This window comes from Panulirus ornatus, chromosome 21 (genome assembly GCF_036320965.1).
Source record: "Panulirus ornatus isolate Po-2019 chromosome 21, ASM3632096v1, whole genome shotgun sequence".
NCBI lineage: Eukaryota > Metazoa > Arthropoda > Malacostraca > Decapoda > Palinuridae > Panulirus > Panulirus ornatus.
The window spans coordinates 7,591,971-7,603,881 of NC_092244.1; the positions used below are offsets into that span (position 1 = coordinate 7,591,971).

An 11,911-nucleotide genomic window follows, 5' to 3' on the forward strand; every position below is an offset into this window, starting at 1 on the left:
GGTACGTTGTGCCTCACAAAGGATGAAGCTTCGATACACCGTTACGTATCGTGGTGAAGGAAGGGGACGCTGAGCGCAGTGTGTGGGTGCATATGTTCGAGGCTTCAGTGATGAGGAATTACGGGTTCAGTTTCATAATCAGACACCTGGGATTTCCCTGGAGACATCATTCCGTGCCACGGCAGACACCCGGATGTGGCTGGCATTAAGGCCAACAATCAACGTTAATTAATGATGTCTGGGTCTCAGTGTTAACTCGTGGCGTGCCCCCAGCCCAGCTATAAGGTACCTACTCCACCACTCAAATATCTTCTCTCTGCTTTTACCCCCTGAGATGGCAATAGACCCAAGCATCAAGTCTTTGTTTTCGTATTTATTCGCCGTTTCCCGCTTCAGAAACGTAACGCCAAGAACAAAGAAAAAGCCTTACAAATTCCAACCACGAGTAACCCGCACGTTTCAGTGGATTGAGAATGCATCGCCAATCTATCCTCAAAACAATTCTTATTCAATTTTGCAACGAAGTGATATACCTTGACCTTACAATATGAAGATACGTTTTTAAGGCTACTTTTTTTTACGGTAAAACGACCTATTTTTACCAACGAACCACAGGGAACTGTTGTGGGTTTAATGTACTTTGAAAGAGAAATACTCAACTTCACACATGACAGTACTGTACTTACCACTAACCGAGGGATTCAATGTCTTGCTGCCGCTTGGCAGATTCCATGATTGCTACATCTTCGGCAGAACTAGAGAACATCAATGTCATTACTGCTCAGCCCTTTTCATTCTATCTACAGGGCCGAGAGCAGCTGAACTAGTTTTCAACAAAACCATAGTGACGTGCTAATAAAACTGGACAGAGGTTCCAATCTAGAGAATGGTAACATGTACAGTAAAGCAATAATTGTTTTCACTGACCTGTGTTGTCGCTGAGGCGGCTAACCACCAGGTTAGAGCTGCCAGCCACCGACCGTGTCTCCAGCGGGGACAAGACCCGCTCCAGACCGGGAAGGAGCGGGCCTTTGGCCATGTCCGGGTGCTCACGGTGGTGAGGGAAGGCCGGGCCAGGAAGCTCCTGCTTCCCCTTGATGCGAGGTATGTCACGGCTCGGGGATGTCCGCAGGTTATGGTGAGAACGGAGGCCTTCCAGTCTAGTGTCCGTGGTCTCAGACAGGTGCTGGGAGCTGGTCTTGCTGGTGAGCGACGGAGATGTGAACCCTGCTGCTTGCAGCTCGGAGGGGTGCTGTCCCTGGGAGGTCGTGAAAGTAGCTTGGGTGTAGATCGGAGGGCTGAACGGTCGTAAACTGGAAGTCGGTGAGGGGCCAGTAACGGGGCAGAGGTCGTCCAAGGTAGGCCCAGATAAGTCGGGTAAACTCTGAGCACTCGGTCGGCGTTCTAGAGTGCCCGGCGCTGGGATAAGTAAGGAACCATCGCCGCCGCGGCCAGCCACAAGTGGCTGCTCCGTTGACTCAGCTTTGACCTCCGTCAGAGTGGTACTTGTAAGAGGGCGTGAAGAATAGAACTTCCCCGGGACTTCGAGGTGGTTACCGCCTCGCACTGCCTCGAGGAAGACGCCCGCGTCCAGACTCGGGCTCTTGCTGCGAAAGTGTTTGGCGCTGTTAACTCTCAGGTGACTGCTAGTCTGCCGAGCCTCCTGCTCCCGGCAACTACCGTGGGAAAGGCGGGCCCCACCTGGACCAGCTATACGATTCAGACACGTATCCACACTGGGACTCTTGCAAGGGTATATTTTACTGGTGGTGGTGACACTAGCCTCCGAGACAATGCAGTCAATGCTTGGACTCTTTGATCGATATGACCGACGGAATGTCAAATCTAGATCCCTCTGGTTCAGAAAACAGTCCAAACTCGGACTCTTTGACCGAAACGTGTTCATAATTGGGATTGGAAGTGTGACTGACGGGTTCCCGCTTGGTCCCTGGGTGGCGGCATCGGCTCTGAACTGTTGTAACCTCCTGGGCACCACTCGAGGCTTCTGCTGGACCAGGACAGGGTTGGCCTGCGTGGTGGTGCTCACAGTTGTGTGAGGAGACTGCTGCCGGAATAACGAATTTATCTGTGTGAAGGAAGACGGGGTCTTCATGGACGAGTCCAGCGAGTCTTCCCGAGGGCAGGTTCTGGTCGGGATGTCCAGCGGGCGGCTGATGCAGGCGGCGTTGGACTGAGAGCGTCCCCTGTGACCTTCGTGTTCCCTGCCGGGGTAGCCGCCCTTTTCCCCTCCTAGTCCCGCCAGTAGGGACGTCTCGGAGGCAAATTTTTGCAAATTGGATTCAGGATTGTAGTTGGTGAACCGGTGTAAACCGCCGACGGCCTCATGGTACTGCGGAGGGGGACGAGTCTTCCTGTAGCTGTGAGCGTTGTCGGCGTAGGCGGCTCCCAGCTGCAGTCCGGCACCGGCTCCTCCAGCCCCACCGGCTCCCAGCGAATCCCCTGAGGGATACTTCGGCGGCGGGGGCCTTTGGAGGCTGTTTTGCGGCGGAGCTGCCGCCACCTGCAGAAGGCCAACTGCAGGATAAGGTTCGGCTGACATAGCCTGGGTTGTTTTGGTTCCCTCTTGCGGTGAGTCGGTGACTCGGAGGCGACTGAAGTCCTGCACCGGCTCCATCCTGCTCAACCTGCTGGAGGAGAGAGACAACATTGAGGAGAAGGATCCGACAAAAGGGAAGTCAGTGAGCGGAAGCTACAACATGGAGACTTAAATGAAAATATACATATACAATACATTACAGACACTCAATGCAATCTGAAGTGAATCCACGTCATTCTACAATATTGCCTACCTCATCCAGTATCTTACATTACACTTATATTACAATCACAATGATGTCGGAGGCATATTTGTATCACAGGTCCTCTCATTCATCTCAAGTCATCGAGATCAAGAAACTTGTTTTGTGATTTCGTTTTCAAACCATATGATCCGTACCACACGCAGTATGTGGTCCATGACAGCCCGCTAAGCTCGACAACTGCAACAGTTGGCTGGAACAAAGTGACCAAACATATAAGACTATAGTGCAACATTTTGCAAGACATGGAGAGAAATCGCATCACGAGGTGAAGCATGATGACTCTCTCTCCACTCCATCAATACCGGAGAATGTCTTCCGTTGGGATGGGCCCATATTCTGATCCTCTGCAATCGACTGGAGTACCTGAAGGCGAGCACGGATGAGATGTTGGGGTACAGCGTCATTTGTCGACGAACGGCATTTTCATCTTTCCTAATTTCTTACCGAACGAGGAGAACCTTGGGCCATCAAGTAATGACAGTGCCGCACCGCCATACAAAGGCGACAGGAAGAGAAATGTTTTCTTGATTGATTCTTGTTCTGGAGCATTCGCCTTCGGGACACATTTTCAGGCAGGATCCGGAACCCATAACATAATAAGCACAGAAAATGAATTGCTCTAGCTACTAACCCAGACCTGCGACGTCTGTAGTAACCTCCCCACCGAAGGGTTGCAGACGTCAAACAAACAGATGTCTTACAGAAAGACGACGGAACAGAACTCCGATCGCATTGTGTGACGCTATATCCCGGCTTCACACGCTTGGATCTACATCACAAGTATTACGGTATGACAGGTCGCCAGTCCCAGTGATGAAGGGTTACTCTACATAAGTGCACAGAGCATCGTAAACACATACTGAGATTCTCTGAATGTCGTTCACCCTTGACTACCATAACCATCATCCCCCGGACCCACCCACCACACGATGGTGACCTCGGTTACAAAAGTATGCAAACCTGAGAGAATGATGGAGCCGTGCAAAACGGTGGATCGTTACAGGGTATGAACAACCAAGGAAGCGGATCATTATCACAGATAATCAAGCCGCTGGCCATGTTTTCCATACACGTCCAAAGCCAATGATCCAGACACCAACACTCTGCTCAGGCAAGAGGCATCAACAATCGTGAAGAAGCGAGCGTCGTGAAGACCAGCAGCAGCTCCCACGCCAGCAAGCCCTGTCAGACAAGTTCAGGTCAAACTTTTGCATCAAGATGTAATGAGGAGCTTCAAACTCTGCTCTTCCCCGAGCAATTATTCTGGGCATCGGCCAGAGCTCCTGAAGCTTCGGGAGCCCTTGTGGGGAATATAAACCATCCTCTCCTCTCGCGCTGTGTCACACCCGAAAAATTGTCCCTCACTCCACAGGCAGCAAGAGGAGCCCCAGGAATCACGCCCTATTCTTTATTCATCACGACAATAGGCAAATGCTGGACTTGAGGGTCATAACGATGCTTTGTCAGGAGCGTAATGCTGACGTAGGGCGCTGGGGAGGAAGGGAGCAACTCCCCCTCCCGTTTTATACGTCCTCAACGTGAGGAACGGCACAAGATAGCGATATGAGCCGCTGCAGTCTGGCTACACCGGCAACTTGACGCACTACCACGTCCTGCAACCCTAGCGTTGTAGCACAACATCGTCACACCTACACACAAGACACACACACACACACACACACACACACACGGTGCAGAAGCCACCTTCATTAATAGCAGCCACCAACATGAAGACGATAAAAACTAAAAATAGACGAAAAAAAGGGCAAATAAATCACAGTATGAACAAAAACATTGGCAGCAAACAGCAATAGATTACGTAGCAGCAGCAGCAGCAGCAGGCGAGGAGGAGGAGGAGGAGGAGGAGGAGGAAGGCGCCTCTGAGCGAGATACCAAGCTGCCCGTACGTCATGGCCCCATGGTATATACTACGGCGGAGCAGGTTAGAAAAAAAAAAAAAGGCGGTGGGTGAGGCGAGGGTAATGCAGGCCGCCCCTGCCGCCGCCTCCCCACTCATCCAGTACTAAAAATACCCCCGTGGTGTAGGTTATGACCTACCTAGCCGCACCCCGAGCGCCGCCCGTCCTGTACTGGTCTGCAGTGTGAGGAGCGACAGGTACCTCCTGGCGAATGATGGCGTACACATATACAGCGGCTGGTGTCACACACATACATGTTTGCAGCCATGTTGGAGTTCTATGTACACATATACAGGCACGAGATGGTCGAGCACGCACGCACGTGCATCCATCCCAAGCAGCGTTCACACCATATTGGGAAACAGCCTACGACAGTCATGTAGGGAAACAGCCACACCTCAGCCATTCGGAAGCCATTATCTGAAACAGTTCGAGGAGTAAGGCGGGTCTAGAGCATCTGAAACTTTGTATAGGATTTCGAAGGAAGAGAATCGTATTACTTCTCTAACGAGTGTTTACGTAGGGATGGGGGTTGTCAGTTCTACAGCCCCCTGCCGGAGTCTCTACCAGCACATACATCGGCCACAACTGCACCACGACCACACGATAAAAACCACGGCAGGAGGTAAACTGTAGGAGCCGCGGGAGAGACACCTCGACCACAAACAAAAGTGAAAAGAAGTGCACATGCTTGTGGCGAGGCACTTCCGTACAGAGCGGCCCTGATGTGGCTCCGTGTGTCCCTAGGGTGCCACGGCCAGCCAAGGGCCAGGCACTGTGCCAGCAAGAGCGGCCGGGATGTGGGAACGGTTGCCCATGACGCAATACCCCAGCTATGGTGCTGGTGATGGAGGCATGGTGACGCGGCTGAGGGACCGTCGCTCATCTGCATGAGAGTACTTGTGGTAACTGATGGTGGTTGTTGTTGTGATATATGTCGGTGTGATGGTGGTATCAGTGGTAGTTGTGGTAGTGGTGATGATAGAGGTGGGTCTGGCAGAGGGGTGGTTGAGGAGGCATCAAGACACTACTAGAGTTCCTCATCAGTAGCTGCCTCTCGGTATGTCTCGCATGGTCCACTCAACTGATAGCAGCACACAGGAGGCACGCAGGTCTCTGTCCCTTCTCCGTCCTCTACACCCGTGATTCCCACACTTACAACACCTCCCTCCTCCTGGTTCTTCCCTGGCTGTCAGTCTATCGAACCTACAAACCCCCAAAACCTCTCCCCAGGACGTCAATTTCCCGACTCTGTTGGGCCATCTCACCACTCTGCCATGTCCGTCCTCCTGCCACGTATGAGAGAGACGACTGCATCAAGGCCTCAGCCTGTCAGTTCTGCGCACACGATGAGTTACACACGTCTTACCCTTAACTTACTTCCACAAGCCACACGACCTCCATCCATCATTAGATTAAGTCGGCTTTCATGTGTGTGTGTGTGTGTGTGTGTGTGTGTGTGTGTCCTCTACTTTCTCTTAGCGTCGACTTTCACTGCCTCGCGTCCGTCCCATGTAACGAAGGAGAGCCTTAACGATGACCGTTGTTCACCCAGGCGCAAGTTAACATCGACATCGTAATCTTGATGGATAAGGCTAAAAACATCAATGTGCAGATAGTATACGCTCCTACAGTTACTTAATGTACGTTATCAACACATTCGTCATCAGATATATCGCAACAGAACATCAAAATTAAACGAGATTCATATCACCTTAACCTGCTACAATATTTAGAGCATTTGTGTTTATATGAATCCGGATAATGCCTTCACGAGCCGACTTTGTCAATTCATGAATCAAGTCTACTGCAGTACTCCAAGGATAATGATACTTGTGTGTGTGTGTGTGTGTGTGTGTGTGTGTGTGTGTGTGTGTGTGTTAAGAGTAATCATTATGAGAACCTTTGATTAAAATGCTGAACGTAGCAAGATGATTTCGCGTCGTTTGGAATGATCACCCACTCGTCACAGGAGGCTGTAAGACTTACGAGTGGCTCTGGCGACGCTGGTACAGACAAGTGAGGGAGGACCTAGCCATAAGCCTGCTGAACGACTCCCATTTCTCTCACAGGAATTGTCAAGGTATTTGTCACTATCGGTCAGGTCCGCTCGCTGCCTTTGTTTGCAGGTGGAAGCCATCGGTCCTGATCCTTGTGCCAACCTCCTCATCTCCCGCTAAACTCGATCTTCTAGAGAAAAAAATTACCCGATGTCTGATCTTCACCACGATGTATTGTGATACTGACACCTTACAGGGAACTGATGAACTCGTCCAAATACTAATGTTTAGATCCCTCAATTTGCCGTCCTTCATATATCTAATTCAATTAATAAACTAAAAAACAAAAGAACTCACTGTATACAATTTCCTGAAGGCTAAACTTCACATCAGTCAGTTCATAAACTGTTTGCATCTTCTTTATACCCCCATAAACCGGAACCCTCGTCTCCTTACACCATAAACCGTGAATCGCGTCTCCCTACATCATAAACCATGCATCGCGTCTCCCTACATCATAAACCGTGCATCGCGTCTCCCTGCACCATAAACCGTGCATCGCGTCTCCCTGCACCATAAACCGTGCATCGCGTCTCCTTGCACCATAAACCGTGCATCGCGTCTCCCTGCACCATAAACCGTGCATCGCGTCTCCCTGCACCATAAACCGTGCATCTATCGCGTCTCCCTGCACCATAAACGGTGCATCGCGTCTCCCTGCACCATAAACCGTGCATCGCGTCTCCCTGCACCATAAACCGTGAATCGCGTCTCCCTGCACCATAAACCGTGCATCGCGTCTCCCTGCACCATAAACGGTGCATCGCGTCTCCCTGCACCATAAACGGTGCATCGCGTCTCCCTGCACCATAAACCGTGCATCGCGTCTCCCTGCACCATAAACCGTGAATCGCGTCTCCCTGCACCATAAACCGTGCATCGCGTCTCCCTACATCATAAACGGTGCATCGCGTCTCCCTGCACCATAAACCGTGCATCGCGTCTCCCTGCACCATAAACCGTGCATCGCGTCTCCCTGCACCATAAACCGTGCATCGCGTCTCCCTGCACCATAAACCGTGCATCGCGTCTCCCTGCACCATAAACCGTGCATCGCGTCTCCCTGCACCATAAACCGTGCATCGCGTCTCCCTGCACCATAAACCGTGCATCGCGTCTCCCTGCACCATAAACCGTGCATCGCGTCTCCCTGCACCATAAACCGTGCATCGCGTCTCCCTACACCATAAACGGTACAATCTGTTTGCCAGCACATAATCAATCCGTGTATAGTCCTCTCCTTTTACCTCCCACCCGCTTCAAAGTGAACCATTCACGCGACTAACCCATACATCCCCCCTATCCCGGGCGTTACGTCAGAGCACCATCCCTCCTCTCTCTCCACTCTACTGTGTATCTCACTTGCCAATGATTTCCGCCTTTCGAGTTCAAGCCATATGCTCTCCAGCACATTTATATAACTTAACGAACCAAAGACCACTATCCAGTAACTCAAGAGCTAAAGGCCGCTTCCATGAATTTAGCGTACCCAAAGCGGCCGTTTCCAATTACTTATCGAACCAAAGACCATTTGCAGTAAATCAACGAACCAAAGGCCAACTTCCAGTAACTTAACGAGCCAAAGGCCACATCTAGTAACTTAACTAATCAAAGGTGATTTCCTGCAACTTCAAAGAACCTATGGCCATATATCCAGTAACTTAACGAACCAAAGACCATTTCCAGAAATTCAACGAACCAAAGGCCATGTCCAGGATTAGATCCTGGACATAAAATAATTTTTATCAATATGGAGTCATTTTTCTAATCTGTCTGGAGATTAGTTTCTTTCTCGCTAGCGTTCCAGATCGCTGGAGTGGATGCAGACGATCTCCCAAGAGCATTTTTATTTCTTTTTCGCCTTTTTTATATTCTCATGTGATAACAGAATTTCATGTCCACCTGGCGCACATCACGACACTCTGCGCAACGTCATAACCCAAGGTTCCTTCCCGTTGTGCTCAAGATGTCAATCAAGTTCGGGTTCAAAGGAACAGAGTGACTTACTGCTTCGTTGGTCCGCGAACGTTATCATAACATATTTAAGGAAACTATCAAATGAATTGGACGAAACGTAGAAGAAAAAAAAGGGATTAAAATGCATAGTAGCTCAGCCTCTCTCATAATACCGAATCGTAACGACTACCTGGAATAGTTCCTCACGAAGTTTTAATTAACTAATCAAACACAATGTCGTATTCCAAGTAAAACACTTCATTACACGTGTTTACGGAGTACAAGTAGCAAGGAATTTTAATATCGTATTCTGAAATGTGACGATAAATCAAAATATGTTCGTTTTTTTTTCTTGTCAAGATATATTTCAATGATAAAAGCCCAAGGAAAAAAGTCTCGGAATTAATGTTTGGTGTAGCTGCTGGCAAGTCTCGGGTCTAATGGATACGATCCATGCGTAAAGAAGGGAAGGGAAAACCAGCTGTTATGTATAACCACCGTAATTACCCGTTTACCCGTTTGTAATTCCCAGACGTTACTGTACTGGGAGAGAGAGAGAGAGAGAGAGAGAGAGAGAGAGAGAGAGAGAGAGAGAGAGAGAGAGAGAGAGAGAGAGAGAGGCTCGTGGCCCCTCTATCTCTCCAACATTCTTTAATATCGGACAAACCTTTTAAATTTTTGCATGCTGTCTACATTTACCGTTATCCTCTTTCAGTTTATTCCATGCATCCACCACTAGCGTGTGTGTGTGTGTGTGTGAAATATTACTAGCTATTTGGAGGAGATGATTTGAAATGATGCGCGAATAGCATTCATTAATATTCATCTTCGGCCAAGGAACCACTCGAGAGAGAGAGAGAGAGAGAGAGAGAGAGAGAGAGAGAGAGAGAGAGAGAGAGAGAGAGAGAGAGATGCAACGGGTATTTGGGATGATCCGAGTCGGCTCAGCGAGGCCGTTCAAGACCAACAACCACTGGCTGTGGCGATGCTGGTGTGAGTGACGTAGCCTAGCAAGGCTGGCTTCAGCCGGGAGCCTGCTCTGCTGCACGACTCTCGCTGGTCTTGCTGTGTGATTGTTCGTCGAGGTAATTGCCCTCGTCAGTCATGTGCGCTCGCTCCCTTTGTCTGCAAGGTGGAGACCATCAGTCCTGACCCCAAAATGTCAACCCATGTCCAACCTCTCATCTCTCCTCCAAACAAGATCTTCCGTGGAAAAAGATTTTTCTCGTGCTTAATCCTCCACCATCATGTGTCGTAACACCGACATATTACAAAGGGAAGGGGATTGATTTGTTCAGACATCCTTTGTGTAAATCCTTCGATTTTCCCTGTCCTTCACGCATCTATAATCGATTAACAAACTAAGAATTTCAATGAAAACATTTCCCCAAGGGCTAATCTCTCCACCAATCAGTGCCTTTCCTCTCTACCCCCATAAATTCCACACCTGGTCTCCCCACACCATAAACCGTACACCTTGTTTGCCGTGTATAATCCTCCCCCTTTAGCACCCTGTGCAAAATGAACCATTCATTCGACTAGCCAATATATCCTTCCCATCTCCCAAGTCTTACCTCAAGAGCATCGGTCCAGAACATAATATTTCAGGTGGTTATCTCGTCAGACATCGTCTTCCTTCACTCTACTGGAGATCTCACGGGTCGACAATTTCCTCCTCTTTCTTACGTACAAATAACTTTACGATTTCGAACATCACAGTATCCGGCTTGCGACTTCCTTAACCAAAAAACTTACCTCGAGTCTTCAATCCCAGACTGAGCCTTAGGGAAATCCATTCTTAATCAAGTATATAAGAATGAAAAAGTAATCTGATTATATTTTACTAATATACTGACTTTCATTACAGACACACCTATCAATACACACGCTCAACAGAAGTTACGATGTGTAACTAAAGTAAAAAAAAAACTATAAACAATGTGTGGTAACATGCGAAAGTCTAAATTGGAATAAATAAGACGGATAAAGGAGCGAGGAAATGTAGTCACATTTCTCTACAGGGTATAAGGAAAATATAACATAAGATACCTCAGTAGAAATAATAAAAAAAAAAAAGCAATATGAAAGAGTTTGACCACCAAGTTATTCTGACGAATTTCAGTTAATGAACCAACGTCAGAGGAGGATACATACTGTGTAAACCGAGTGTAAAGGGCCTTGAGCTAAGCAGGAGGTTAGCTACGGAGCGCTAGACTCCAAGAATTTCATAAGGAAAAGCACGAAATGTGAAGAATGTGAGGACTGTGTCAGACTGTGTAGACCCGCATGGGTACCCGACATGATTTTCCCCATAATGGTTCTTTGTATCATTGCATCTGCAGAGGGTACACTGCCAGTAACCTGTGTAAGAATGAAAACCAAGACCAAGGGTGCAACAGGAAGCAATAATTCGAAATATTGGTTCTGGGAGACACGTACAAGTCCACTCTGGTGAGTTGGAACGCAGGCGGGAAGGAAATTAAATTCTGGAGTGTAGGAAATACTATTAAGTATTGGTAAGATTCTCTGTAATTGGTATCCAGGCCTGGAAGTGGCATTCGGTTTAATTCACTGGAAGTGGCCTTCATTGAGTTGTTACTGGATGTATGTAACCTTTAGTTCGTTAAATTACTGGAAGTCGCCTTTGGTTCGTTAAGTTATGAAAGCAGCCTTTGATTCGTTAAGTAACAGGGAGTGGCCTGTGGTTCGTTAAGTTACTGGAAGCAGCCTTTGATTCGTTAAGTTATTGGAAGTGGTCTTTGGCTCATTAAGTTACTGGAGGCGGCCTTTGGTTCAAGTTACTGGAAGTGGCCTTTGGCTCATTAAGTTACTGGTAGAGGCCTCTGGTTCTCTAAGTTACAATAAGAATATAAATGTGCTGAAGGTTGGGTGGGACTTATGCTGCAGAAATTGTCGATACTTGAGGTTTATGGTAGAGTGAAGGAAGGCGATGTCTGATGAGATAACCTCCTGAAACATTATGTTCTGGACTGACGCTCTGAGGTAAGACCCGGGAGATGGGTAGGATATATTGGCTAGTCGAATGAATAGTTCATTTTGTAGAGATTGGGAGTCAGGGAGAGGATTATTTACGGCTAGATTATATACTGGCAAACAAGGTGTACTGTTTATTTGGCAGGGAGATGAGGTGTAC

General features: G+C 48.4%; 1 protein-coding gene across 1 annotated transcript in view; it reads right to left on the reverse strand.

Moving 5' to 3' along the window:
* LOC139756335 (uncharacterized) overlaps positions 1-11,911 on the reverse strand; it is a 133,483-nt gene that overhangs the window by 101,657 nt on the left and 19,915 nt on the right. Inside the window, 1 exon segment of the mRNA XM_071675686.1 lies at positions 928-2,648. Coding sequence (XP_071531787.1) covers positions 928-2,635 — 1,708 coding nt within the window. The 5' untranslated portion in view covers positions 2,636-2,648.